Source organism: Galeopterus variegatus, unplaced genomic scaffold (assembly GCF_000696425.1).
Source record: "Galeopterus variegatus unplaced genomic scaffold, G_variegatus-3.0.2 Scaffold486, whole genome shotgun sequence".
NCBI classification, from domain to species: domain Eukaryota; kingdom Metazoa; phylum Chordata; class Mammalia; order Dermoptera; family Cynocephalidae; genus Galeopterus; species Galeopterus variegatus.
The window spans coordinates 334418-348473 of record NW_007726597.1 but is presented as its reverse complement, the minus strand read 5'-3'; the positions used below and the strand labels follow the sequence as shown (position 1 = coordinate 348473).

At 50.6% G+C, this 14056-nt stretch overlaps 1 protein-coding gene across 1 annotated transcript in view; it reads right to left on the bottom strand.

Moving 5' to 3' along the window:
• Window positions 1–14056, bottom strand: part of SULT2B1 (sulfotransferase family, cytosolic, 2B, member 1) — a 36092-nt gene that overhangs the window by 264 nt on the left and 21772 nt on the right. The window contains exons 3-6 of the mRNA XM_008569276.1: window positions 8391–8599; window positions 5571–5697; window positions 4875–4969; window positions 1532–1712 (exon numbers count right to left, since the gene is read on the bottom strand). Coding sequence (XP_008567498.1) covers window positions 1532–1712; window positions 4875–4969; window positions 5571–5697; window positions 8391–8599 — 612 coding nt within the window. The remainder of the gene's footprint in view (window positions 1–1531; window positions 1713–4874; window positions 4970–5570; window positions 5698–8390; window positions 8600–14056) is intronic.

Sequence of the window (14056 nt, the reverse complement as noted above, 5' to 3'; positions counted from 1 at the left end):
CAGTGTCCCCCGACCCCCAACAGCCCAGCATCCTCTTTCCCACCTCACGCCTTTGCCAGAAACACCATTCTCCCCGCGCCCTTCCTCCATCTCCACTTCGCCCCCTTTGCCTCCTAGGATGGCTGACGCTTGCACTGTCCACCAGTTGCCTGGCCAGACCCCTGGACGCCGTGCTACCTCCTCCCTCCCCTGGCTGCCCTGCCCTACTGCCTCCTCCAGCAGACCTCTTGCCAGTTCTCCCCTTTACCCCCTGATCCCTTAAATCTCTCTGCCCAGAACATCTGCCTCCCACTCAGCCTTCCTGCACACCTTTTATAGCCCCTATGTCACCTCCGCTGGGTCCTGTTCCTAACCTCCCCTGCTGGAACAGGGCTTCCTTGCCCCAGTGCTCTGACAATGTCCTGCACTACATTATTGCTCTGACATTGAATGAACCCCTTCCCTGCAGGCACTTGGTGCCAAGCAGTGTGCTGAGAGCTTGTCACCGATTCGCTGATTAGCTGGTTAACCCTCACAGCAAGAAAGCTAGCTCGAAGCTGTGTGCCCTGGGCAAGCACTGGGATCCCTCTGAACCTCAGTTTTCTCATCTGGTCACGGGCAATCATTCAGGCACCACTCCTTACCTGGGATCCTGGGGCCAATGTAATTCAGACTGCAGCATTTTGAATTTTAGCAAGCATATGTGCCACATGTACCACAACACCCCTAGTGAGGTCTTGGGGGGCTCCCTGTGATGGGCTGAGCATTGACCTCCTAAATATGTCCACATCCTAATCCTTGGAATGTATGAATATGTGACCTTACATAGAAAAAGGGACTTTGCAGATGTATGTACGTTCAAGATCTTGAGATGGGAAGATGACCCTGGATTATCTGGGTGGGCCCAATGTCATCACAGGGGTCCTTATAAGAGGGAGGCAGGAGGGTCAGAGTCAGGTTGGAAGACAGTTTGCTGCTGGTGGTGAAGATGGAGGAAGGGGCCATGAAAAAGGAGTGCGGGTGGGTCAAAAGCCACCTGAAAGCTGCAAAGCAGGGAAACAGATTCTCCCCTCGGGCCTCCAGAAGGAACGTGGCCTTTCCCACACTTTGGTTTTAGCCCAATGAGACTAAATTCAGACTTCTGACTTCCAGACATGTGAGCGAATAAATGTGTGTTGTTTTGAGTTATGAAGTTTGTGTATTGTTACAGCAGGAGTAGGATACAAATACACTCCCACCCCTACCGCATAATCCAACGCGTGAATGTTTCTGCAGTGAACATTAACATGAAAGAGAACGAGTGAAGACATTAAATAGCCCCGTGGCAGTTCAGATATGGCTTTGGTGGTACTTGGGGATGTTTGTTGCTCTTGGGAGCTCTCTGCGTGGGAGTGGAAGGCCTCAGATGGCAGGCACGTCGGCAGCACCTGCCATGTGCCAGGCTGGTGCTAAGCCGTGTACACGGTGACCTGGTGCACCCCCATGGTACAGCTGGGAAAGTCGCCCAAGTCAACAGCCAGGCAGTGGCCTAGGAGCCCCCGTGTCCCCACACCTTTCCGGAGGAAGGCCCCCTGGCGGTGGTCCAGCAGGCTGGGGGGCAGCAGCGTGTAGTTGGACATGCTGTTGGCCTTCATGGCGCCGAAGGCTGAGTGTGCCACCACGGAGCCCAGTGCCTCCTCACCCAACGGCCGGCCCAGGAACTCGCAGACACGTTGCACGGAGCCATGAAGGTCCTGGGGTCAGGGGAGAGGGGTCAGTGGAAGGAGGGCGCCCCGGCCAAGGAAGGAGCACGTGAATCGGAGTCTGAGTCCTAACTCTGGGCTGCCTGGGTGCCTCAGTTTCCCCACCTCCAAGCCTAGGCACCGGGCTATAGCCTCTAATAATTTTTGCAATTTTAGTTTTTGGAGGGTTCTGTGGGTGGGAGGGAGGGGGTGAGACTCAGGCAGGGGTCACAGCAAGGGCCAGGGGTCAGTTCAGCACCTTATCCAGAATCACCCTCTTCAGGTTAGAAACAGGCATTGGCTGGTCCGTGCCTCAGACCAGCTCCTCCTCTGGGTCCCCATCTCAGGACAGCCCCATCATTCGCCCAGTCACAGGGCCAGACTCTCAGGTCTGGCCTCATCCTTGTCCCCCTTACTCGCATCCCTCCCGCCCTCGACTGTTTTGCCACATCCCCTCCTCTGTGTCCACATAGCCCTGGCACTGGCGCAGGCCTTGTCCTCCCGCTCCTGGACCCTCGTCCCAGCCTCCTCTCCAGCATCCCTGCCTCCAGTCTCCTTGCCCCTCCAGCTCATCTCCCGCACCCACTCTGTCCCTGCTCCTCCCTGGCTCCCAGCTGTCCTCTGGCTCCCCAGTGCTCCGGGACAGAGTTCTGGCCCCCAGGCCTGGCTTTCAAGGACAGGCGTGATCTGGTCTCGGCTTTTCCCAATGCCTCGCCCACCCTTTCCTTCCAGAGCATCCATTCCCTGCACATCCCTCTCTCAAGGCCTTGGCATGGGGCTGCCAGAAATGCCCTGTGCCACTGATGTAGTTCAAATATCTTCCTTATGATAGTGATGGTTCAAGTCCCTGTAGATTGAGCAACTGCTGTATACCATGCTCTGGTCCAAGCCCCTCATATACACTTGTGCCTAGCCTGCATCAGCTTTACAAGAGAAGTGTCATTATCCCAATTGGTAAGTGGAGGCCCAGAGAGGGGAAGACACTTGTCCAAGGCCAAACAGCCAGGGAGGAGCTCAGACTCAGGTCTCTGAAGCTCACAGTCTTCTCCTCTAACCCGCTGCCTTCTCTGATATGCAGTGCCTGACAGAGTCAGCCCTCTGGTCAGCGCCACCAGCTCCACAGTCCCAATTTTCCAGGTCATTCCTGGTTTCATAACTCTCCATCCCTTTATCCTCTTGAACCACTGACATGTCCCAGAAATTCTAACGTGGGTGGTGCCTCCCACCCAAGGGCAGCCCAGAAGCTCTGGCAGGCTATGTGGCCCAGTTTTTGTTTGGAGAATAAAGCTTGATGGGAAAGAGGGGGAAGGGTAATGCTGAAACCTTTTCAGGATCTTCCCATCAAAAGAGATTCCCTGGGTGGAAAAAAGTAACCATGGGGTCGCAGCGAAGAGCTGTGTGCCTTGGGCATATGATCACCCCTCTCAAGTTATAACCTCCCAGTTTCCTCCTCTATAAAATAGGGGCAATGACAACACTGGGGTGAAGCATATAAAGTTACCATTTCTGCAGATCAAAATTGGCATTTCATGTGGTTCAATCCTTTTTTTTCTTTTGGTGGCTCACCGGTAAGGGGATCTCAACCCTTGACTTGGTGTTGTCAGCACCACGCTCAGCCAGTGAGCGAACCGGCCATCCCTATGTGGGATCCGAACCCGGGGCCTTGGTGTTATCAGCACCGCACTCTCCCGAGTGAGCCACAGGCCGGCCCAACACCATGCTCTTACCAACTGAGCAACCAGCCAGCCCGCGGTTCAGTCTTACACGTACCTCACCCGTCCATGCTTTGTGAGGATTAGGTGAGATATCCACGTTCAGCACTTGGTGCTTGGCATTTGGCAGCAAATGGCAGACGTTTGCTGTTATTGTTGTTACTAATCAGATAGGCCCTTGCTCAGACCCTAATCACCCTTGCTCTACACACGACGCTAACACTTTGGTGCCCCTTATCAGGTGGTTATAACTGTGCTCTTCACAATGCCATGAGTTGTTTTTTTCACCCATTTTAAGGATGAGACTTCTGGGGCTCTGAGAGGTTTTAAGGGAGGTTTTACTGCTTTGTTGGACCTCAAAGTCCAGACTCTTTCCACTAGAAAAAGTACTGGCAGAAAGAAGAATACAAAAAATACAGGAAGCACACATGAGAAGGTGACGTGTCTGGGGCCACTGGTGAAGGGGCACATAGTGGAAGCCTCCATGGCTCCCTCTAGGAACAGATTTTAGTTAAGAACCTAGAATGGTTGGGCATGTTGACTGTGAGCTGTTCTATCTAGAAGTGCAGGCAAAGCCACAGACATTCTGGCATGGCCCCTACCTCCAGGGAGCCTTCCCTGACTGCCCCAGCCAAAAGGAGTCTCTCTTTCCCGTGTGCCTGCCCCAGGAACGTTTGATGGGGCCCAGCTAGGATCCTAGGCTAACTCCAAAGGCTGTTTCCTTCCACAGTTTCCCTCTGCTTTTCAGGTCAGGACTATCATGGAAGCTCATTTCCCATGTGTCAGTTTCACATGATCTCATTTATCCTATGAACTGCCCTGTTCAAAGCCCACCCATGGCTCTCATCTACTCAGAGAAAAGCCCAAGTCCTCACAATGGCACCGTTTCTTCTCTACCCTCATCTCCCACCTCACCCAGCTCTGGCAACATTGGTCTCTTTGCTCTCCTGGGAACACATCAAGGAAAAAAGCCACCCCACGGCCTTTGCACTGGCTGTTTCCTCTGCCTGGGACACTTTTCCCCAGACAGCCTCATGGCTCCCTTCTGCTTCTCCTTTGGCTCTTTGCTCAAGCATTACCTCTTCCTTGGGGCCTCCCCTGAACCCCGATTTTATTTTTTTGGTGGCTGACCGGTACAGGGATTGAACGCTGGACCTTGGTGTTATCAGCACCACGCTCTAACCAGTTGAGCTAACTGGCCAGCTCCTGACCACCCTATTTTAAATAGCACCACACACATTCCTTATCTTCCTTCCCTGCTTGCATTTTCTCCTTGGCTCTTCTCACCAGGTGATCTCCTATATATTTTATTTATTTGTCCGAATTCTGTCTCCCACTCATGCGCTCAGGGATTCTGTCTGATCTGTTCGCTGCATGTCCCCAGGGCACAGGGGAAGGGAAGCGGGTGGGGCATGAAGCGAAATAAGGGGGACATTGGGCTGGGGCGGGGGTGGGGACTCACCTGATGCAGCTCCTCGTAGGTGATGAATAGGAAGTTCTCTTTGCCCTGCATCCGAATCCAGCCCTTAATGTGGTCGAACCAGGAGCCAAACTGCACTGCGGGCAGAGGGCAGGGGGGGGTGAGGGCGGGCAGCAGGGCCAACCCCGCTGCGACTCAGTGGGGTCTAACACCTTGGGCGTCCCTCATCCCTCTGTCCTTCTATCCAGTCCAGTGGCAGCCTGCACCCTCCCCTTCCCCAACCACATACATTTAGATTCCCCTCCAAAGTTGGGGTCTCTGACAGGAGCAGAGAAAGGGACACACGGCCAAGCATCTGATGCCTTGTGTCCCTCTGTTTCCAACTCTCTTTCTGCATTTATTTCTGTATCTGTCTCTTTTTGTTCCCCCCCCCTCATTCTCTCCCCCCGGTTTCCTTTCCTGTTTCTTGCTCACTCTGTATCCCTTAGTCTATTTCTCCTCGTCTCATTTTCCTGCAGTTTCTCTCTGGCTCCAGCTCTCCAGCTCTGCCTCTGTCTCTCTCTGTCTGTCTCTCCTGGTTGCCTTCTCTCTGTCTCCATCACGCTCTATAACACTCTGTATCTTTGCTTTTCTCTCTCCTTCTGTCCTTCTACCCGTCTGGGTCCTCTGGGGGCTCTCTTTCCGTCTGGGCTTGGGTAGCCCCCCACCCCTCCCACCTCAGTCTGTCCTAGTCCTCACCTTCGCCCTTGAGGAAGTCCCGCAGGAACTGGTTGGGCGTGCCAGGGTCCTTCAACTGTCCAGCGATCTTGGAGTAATGATACAGGGAGACCACCACGTCGCGGGGGTTCCGGCCCAGGTAGATCACCTGTGTGCAGATGTTGCGGAAGGGGAGAAGGCGTCAGATGCAGGCAGAACCGGCCCCTGAGGCCACCTGCCTTGTGCCCCCCCCTTTTCTGACCCTGCAGAGGGAAGGACTCAGGGCAGACTTCTCAGGGGACTTCCCAGCTAATGGTAGCTCATCTCAGCTCACCTCATCGCATAGTACACAGAGAGGTTCTCCAACCACACTCTAGAGGAGGGAAAGATTGTTTCTGAGCCAGATGGAGGGACAGTTTGGCTTTGGGAAATAAAGAGTGGAGAAGAAAGCATGGGGCTCAGGATGGGGAAGACCAGGGTGAGACGTGCGGACCAGGAGGGAAGAGAAGCCAGCCTCCCCTTTCCAGCCCCACAGCCGAGGCCCCAGCCTCCACCTTGACCTCCCAACCTCCACATGGCCCTGGAGGGTCTTTCAACACCTGGAGCTGACTCTGTCCTCCTTGCTCACAACCCCCCTGTGGCTCTCCAGTACCCAGGACAGAGAATTCCTGTCCCCAGGCCTGGGCTTCAGGCCCTGGTTACCCAGCTGCAATGTCTGCCAGCTTCACATCCCACAACCAGCTCCTCCCTACACTCCAGCGCCGTCACACAGGATCCTCCCTGGCCACCATCTCCTCCTCCAAAGGCCCAGTGTTAACAACCGCTCCCAACCTCCTCCAAGTCTCCCAGGAACTCCCGTGCTGGGACCCACTGATCCCTGAGCCACCTCCACTGGCACGCACACCGTCCTTGCCCTCGCAAATCTGGCTACAGCCTTGTCTCCACTCACAGGGTTGGGGGCTCCTTGAGGTCAGGGCAGGGTCTTACTCATCCCCAGAGACTTAGCTCAGAGCCCCCCACACTGGAGGCTCTGGAAATTGAGGGAGTTACAAAAGCATAAAGGAGGGAGGGTGGGCAGGTGGTGAGAAAGAACACCCAAGGGGCTAAAGGGAAATTGCAACATGTCAAAGACACAGACAGATGTGGCTTCTGATGCCAGCCTCACAATGTGGGTGCATCCCAGGGCTCCAACCTGATCCCTGTGCAGTAGAGGATTCACTTTGCCTAAAGAAAGGTCTGGTCCTTGCCCCCAGCTGCTGGGAGGGAACATTTAAGCCCTTGGCATTTCCTGCTGTTAAGAGAATATCTTTGTTTACTTGGGACCTGGGGCCTTGGGCCATCTGTATAGCCTATGCTAATAATGTGACTTATATTGGGGGCCTTCAGCCACATGATATGAGCTTGACGTCTGGAGGGGCTGGAGACCAAGGTCAGCCACACAAGTGGCAAGCCATGTCTATGTGACCCAACAATAATCCCGGACACCAAGGCTCAGGTGGGCTTCCCAATTGGCAACACTGTGTGAGTGTTGTCACACATCACTGTTAGGGGAAATAAGCCTTGTTTGTGCAACTCCACTGGAGAGGACAACTGGAGGCTCACTCCTGCTCTCTCCTGGACATGTCCCATGCACCTCTTCCCTTGGCACCTCTTCCCTTGGCTGAGTTTCGTTTGTATCCCTCCACTGAACAAACTGGAACTGTGAGTGTAACAGTTTTGCTGAACTCTGTGAGTCCTTCTAGTGAGTCACTGAGCCTAACGCTGGTCGGAGGGACCTCCCGATCACGGTCCAATCTCTGCTGTATCTACAGCCACTTCCTCGGCAGTTCCATCCAGTCCCCTGGCTGTAATTAATTACAGAATATACACGCCACTGGATTGCAAATAGATGTGTCAGGTTAGGTCTCTCCCTCCAAATCCAGATCCGTGTCTCTCAGTGCCCACTGACAACCTCCACCTGGACATCTGATGGGCCACAGTACACACCCTTCTTCCTCCCAACCCTGCTCCCATCGCAGTGGGTGGCACCTGATCCTGACAGTTGCTGCTGCCAAAACCTTGAAGTCACCCTCGAGTCATCTGTTTCTCTCACACCCACATCCAATCTGTCAGCAAATCCTCTCGGTTAAAATATACTCCAAACCCGGTCCCTTCCCTTCACCCGATGGCCACCACTCTGGTCCATCCAGCACTGTCACTTCCCACCTGGACTATCGCCATCTCTTCACCAGCTGCCCTGCTCCTGCCCTCGTCCCGACAGTCTGTCCCCCATCTGGCAGCCAGAGGGCGCCTGGGAGGCCTGAGCCGGCTCCTGTCCCTGCTCGGCTGGGAGTCCTCCCACAGCTCCCTTCTCACTGCGTGAAAGCAAAGGCCTCGCTGCAGCCCACACGGCCTTGCACATTTGGCTCCAGACACAGGCCTCCTTGCTGCTCTTCAGAGACACCACACCCACCGCAGGACCTTTGCGCCTGCTCTTCCCCCGTTACCCCCGTGGCTCGCTCCCTCATCTCCAAGGTCTTTACTCAGACGGCACCTTCCCACTGGGGCCTCCCGTGACCACCCTATTGATACTTGCAGCCCCTCACCCCCTAACCCTATCTCCATCCCTCTCCTCCCTCCAGATGTAAATTTATCCCATCAGACACACTAAATTTTTTTTGTTATTTCATCTATTGTCTTCCTGTTCCCCTTTAGAATGTGGGCTCACAAGGGCAGGCATTTCTGTGTACATGTTCACTACGTGCTAGATCAGAGCCAGGCACAGAGCAGGTGTTCAATAAACAGGTGCTGGATTAATCAGTTATGCTTCCTCTCTCTGCCACCCACCCACACCCTGCCCCATACGCACATCCCGCCTCCCACCTTGGCCTTGGAGTTGAAGAAGGCCTTAGTGAAGATCTGGATGGGGAGGTGGGAGCTCATGAGGCGGGGATTGGACTGGTCTGGGAGGCTGAAGGCACCCATGATGGTCTCACACCAGGGTGCCCGCTCCCAGATGGGCACTGAGTGGATCCAGGAGGGATCTCCGTCCTTCAGGATTAAGCTGACGATCTCGATCATCCAATTGGTTCCTGTTGGGGAGAAATCAGGCAGGTTAATTGGGGGTGGGAAGGAGTGAAGAGAGGTGATATAACTAAATTAATAATGACGGTTATTACTGAGCGATTTGCCACATACTTTACATATTTTATTGCACTGATTCCTCACAACCAGTAGAAAAAGCAGGGTTGATTAGCCTCATTTTCAGAGCAAGAAACTGAGTCCCAAAGAAACAAAGTTGCAGGGCCGGGGCCCGTAGCTCGCTCGGGAGAGTGCGGTGCTGATAACACCAAGGCCACGGGTTCGGATCCCATATAGGGATGGCCGGTTGCTCACTTGGGAGAGCCTGGTGCTGACAACACCAAGTCAAGGGATAAGATCCCCTTACCGGTCATCTTTTGTGAAAGAAAAAAAAAAAAAAAAAGAGGAAACAAAGCTGCTCCTCCAAGGTGGCAAAGGTAGGAAGTGGCTAGTTGCCCCCCAGCCCCATTTGATTGTCTTGCTGGGAATATGGCAGGACTATATTTTCTCTTTCCCCTGTAGCTACATGTGGGGCCAGGTGACTGAGTCTGGCCAAGGAAGTGTAGGTGGAAGCAATGTGCCCCTATTTCCAGGCCTGGTCCGTTAACACATCCCATGTGACTCACCAGTCCCTCTCTGCTGACTGCAGAGACTCCAGCAGAGATTCTGGGGCTCAGCAGAGCCATAGGATGGATGAAACCGGATGTGTGGGACAGCATGGATTTCCCCCTCTTCCCTACACCCATCCTGGACTGACTGGAGTTTACAGGAACAAGACATAAACTACTGGGTTCTGCCACTGAAATTCTGAGGCTAACATAATAGAGCAGCTGGGACTGCTTTTTTTTTTTTTTTTTTTGGTGGCTGGCCAGTACAGGGATCCAAACCTTTTACCTTGGTTATAACACTGCACTCTAAGCAACTGAGCAACCAGCCAGCCCCTTCAGCATTACTTTAATACATGGAGGAAGCTGCAATTGAATCCAGGTGTCTGGACATAAAACCTCAGCTCTTTTCACTGCCTAGCCCCTTCATTTCTGTGGGGAGCCATAATGTCACATAATGGGAAGGGATCTCATCGATCACCCAGTTCATGGGTTTAAATTCCAGGAGACCACAGGGAGTTCTGATGAAAAATAATAATAATGTTCACAATATACTTTTTTTTTTTTTTTAAAGATGACCGGTAAGGGGATCCTAACCCTTGACTTGGTGTTGTCAGCACCACGCTCACCCAGTGAGCGAACCGGCCATCCCTATATGGGATCCGAACCCGTGGCCTTGGTGTTATCAGCACCGCACTCTCCCGAGCGAGCCACGGGCCGGCCCCTCAATATACTATTAATAGTATTCCATGGCTGGCCAGTTAGCTCATTTGGTGCTGATAACACCGAGGTCAGGAGTCCAGATCCCCAAACTGGCCAGCTGCCAAAAGCAAAAAAAAAAAAAAACAAAAAAGTAGCAAAAACAGTATTGCATTGGATAGTATTCTAATAACACCTGGTGCCGGTTATCAACTGATGGCTTCGCAGTTCCAAATCCACTTTTCTTTGCCTCGTTTTGTGATTTCATAGCTGGGCTGTGTAAACGTTTTTGCTTTGCCAGCTGGCTCAATGTCAAGCTCTGTCAGTGGAGGGCACTGGAGGAACACTGAACGAGGACAGGGTTTCTCTTCATGGTTCTCTCGGGCTCCTCTCAGCCGGCTCTTGTGATGAACAGTGGCCAGCCCTGCAGTGGACACCCAGTGACACTTGTCCTCCCCACCACCGTCCCCAGCAAATTCTAGCTGCACCAGCCCTGCAGGCAGCTGCCTGCTTGTGGACCCCAGCGTATGGCCCCTTGGTGAACCTGTCAACCATCCCGTGGGCTACAGCCACACCCTGTCCAGTAATCTTGGTTGGGTGTGGGACAGGGGAGTCCCTCTTCCAAACTTATTTCTTCCTTGGGGCTTCTGCTTCAGCCCTAGAGGAAGTGGCTGCTCCCTTATCGGCTGTTCCTATGTTCTTTGGCGTTCTCCTTACACCTTAGTAACAGTTTTAAGCACTGTTACTAGTTAATAATTTTTTGTGTGTATGTGTTAAAATATCCATAGCATAACGTTTACCATTTTAACCATTTTACGTGCACAGCTCAGCGGCATTAAGCACGTTCAGCCGTCACCACCGTCCACCTCCAGCACTTCTTCATCTTTCCAACCTGAAACTGTGAACACTAATCCCCATTTCCCGCCTCCCCCAACCCCTAGGAACCACCGTTCTACTTTCTTTTATTTATTTTTTTTATTTTTTATTTTTTTTTTAAAAAAGATGACCGGTAAGGGGATCTTAACCCTTGACTTGGTGTTGTCAGCACCACGCTCAGCCAGTGAGCGAACCGGCCATCCCTATATGGGATCCGAACCCGGGGCCTTGGTGTTATCAGCACCGCACTCTCCCGAGTGAGCCACGGGCTGGCCCCTACTTTCTTTTATGTCTGGCTTATTTCACTTCGCATCATGCCTTCAAAGTGCATCCATGTTGTAGCATATATCAGAATTGTCTTCCTTTTTAAGGCTGAATAATATACCATTGTATGAATATGGCATAATTTGTTTACCCATTCATTCGTCAATGGACATTTAGGGGGTTTCTATTTTTCTGCCATAGTGAAAACTGCGGCTATGAACACTGGTGCACAAATATCTGTTCGAGTCCCTGCCTTCAGTTCTTTCGGGTGTATACCCAGAAGTGGAATTGCTGGGTTTTACGGCAATTCTATGTTTAATTCTTTGAGAAACCGCCGGACTGTTCTCCACGGCGGCTGCACCATTCTGCACTCCCCCCACCAGTGCACAAGAGCTCCAGTTTCTCCACGTCCTTGCCAACGCTTGTTACTTTCTAAATAATAGCCGCCCTAATGGGTGTGAATATCTTTTATATTAAGCTTTTCCTGTCCAAATTCCTGTGTGGTTTCACTCTCCTGTCTGGACCTGACTGATACGCACCCCCATAAGGTGATTTAGCAGAGAGGCCAAGTGTCTTCATGATCCATTTTACCCTCTTCACTTAGTATAAGGACCCTTAGGGTTTAGCTGGGCACACTGGCATCTGGCTAGAGACTACATCCCCCAGAATCCTTCGCAGCCAAGTGAGATCGTGTGACTAAGAGACGTGAGTGAAAGTAAATGCACCTTCTGGGTCATGCTTTTAGAAAGAGCTACTTGCCCTCCACTCTTTTTTCCCTCTTTTCTGCTGGCAGGATGATGGAGGTGGTGTTGATAATAACCCTAGAAGCCAGCAACCTAGAGGGACATGCATCCCTCCATGACTGCTTGAAACCAAGCCACCTGCCTCCCTGCATGGCTCACCTACCTGAGTGAGGACTGTTATTGGGGAGAAACATAAGCTTATTTCTTGGGGTCTTTTTGTTATAACAGCTTAATTTATATCCAAACTACTACAAGTAAGACCTCTTATCACCCTAGAGGAAACGAAGGAAATCAGAGATGAGGAAATCGAGGGCTTGGAGACATTCTAGTGCTTTCCCATGTTTCCTAAGGGGGCTGCAAGGATTTGAACCCAGGTAGAAATAACCAAGGAGACAAGTGCTTCACCATGGAATACTGCCTTGATGACCTTTAAGCATCACGAAAGATCCAAGCCTACATTAATATCCCCAACAATCATAGTCCACTCCATTAAAGCTACAATCAGAATGATGAGATATGAATCCAAAGAGATCTCAAATTAAGAAGTCAACTAGAGCCGGATGGTTTAGTTCAGGTGGTTAGAGTGTTGTGCAGATAACATCAAAGTCCACGGTTTGATCCCTGTACCCCCCAGCAGCCAAAAAAAGTCAACTAGAAAAGAAAAATACATTTGATTATATGATTTTAAAAATATGCATGGAAAAAACATTATGAGCAAAGTAAAAAAGACAAATGACCATCTGCGTAAATATATTTATAATTCATAACACACACAAGGCATTAAGTTCACTAACATAAAAAGCTCCTATAAATCATGAAAGACCAACAATTCAATAAGGGGGAAAAAAAAGACTAGGAATAAGAACAGACAGATCATAAGATATGAAATATAAGTAGTTCTCTAAAAATCTAAAAATATGCTCAACTTCATTAATAACAATAGAAATGTAAATTAAAACAACACTGAAGTTCAATTTTTCACCTATTGGATAGGCAAAGCCTAAAAAGTCCAATTCATGATGTCAGCAATGGTGTGGGAAATAGGGTCTCTTATACCCTGCTGTGGGAAGAGTAAGTTTCTACATCTTCTCTAGAGGAAAATTTAGCCTCTATCTATCAAAATAGCAAATGCACAGACCCTTTGACCAAGCAGCTCCACATCTAGGAATATATCCTACAGGTAAATGCATACATGTGCAAAGGACGTATGGACAAGGTACAGCATTGTAAGTTTACATTGTGCATAAAGGTAAAAGATTACAAATTGCTAAATATTAATCAGGAAGGAACTAATTAAACAAGAATTATTATACATCCAATGTCATGAATTACTACGGAATTGTAAAAAACTCCAAGAAACTCTTAGTTCTTTTTTTTTTTTTTTGGCTTTTTTCGTGTCCGGCAACGGGATCGCAACCCTCGGTGTTGCTCCTGCACCTCGCTCAGCCAGTGAGCGGGAACTGGTCTGTATGTGGGATCCGAACCCTCAGCGGGAGCGCCGCCGTGCTCCCAAGCGGCGCACTGTAGCAGTGCGCCACCGGGCTGGCCCAGAAACTCTTAGTTCTAAGATGGGACAAACCAGCTGGTTGACTCAGTTGGTTAGAACATGTTGCTGATAATACCAAGGTCCAGGATTTGATCCCTATGCAGGTCAGCAAAAAAAAAAAAGGATGACGTCAAGGTATAAGGAAAAATAAAAAACATATATGGGAAAAAAGTAAAAAAACTTACTTTGATTTTTTGTTTGTACATGAAAATTCTGGAAGCGTACATGGGTTATTGGTGACTATAAGGGAGAGAGAGCTTTCACTGTAAACCTTTTGTACCTCTTAAATTTTGAACTATGAATGCATTACTTTTTAAGACAGAAATTAATATATTTTTAAAAAGCCAGAATAACTGGACATCCATAAGCAAACAAATAAAGAACTTTGATCTATACCTAATACTATATCTAAAAATTAGCTCAAAATGGGGCCAGCCCATGGCTCACTTGGGAGAGCGTGGTGCTGACAACACCAAGTCAAGGGTTAAGATCCCCTTACCTGGGCCGGCCCGGTGGCGCACTCGGTAGAGTGTGGCGGCGCTCCCGCCGAGGGTTCGGATCCCATATAGAGACCGGTCCGCTCACTGGTTGAGTGTGGTGTGGGCGCAACACGGAGGGTTGCGATCCCGCTGCCGGTCACGAAAAAAGACAAAAAGGAAAAAAAAAAAAAAAAAGATCCCCTTACCAGTCATCTTTAAAAGAAAAATAAGAAAAAAAAAAAAAAAACCCAAGAAA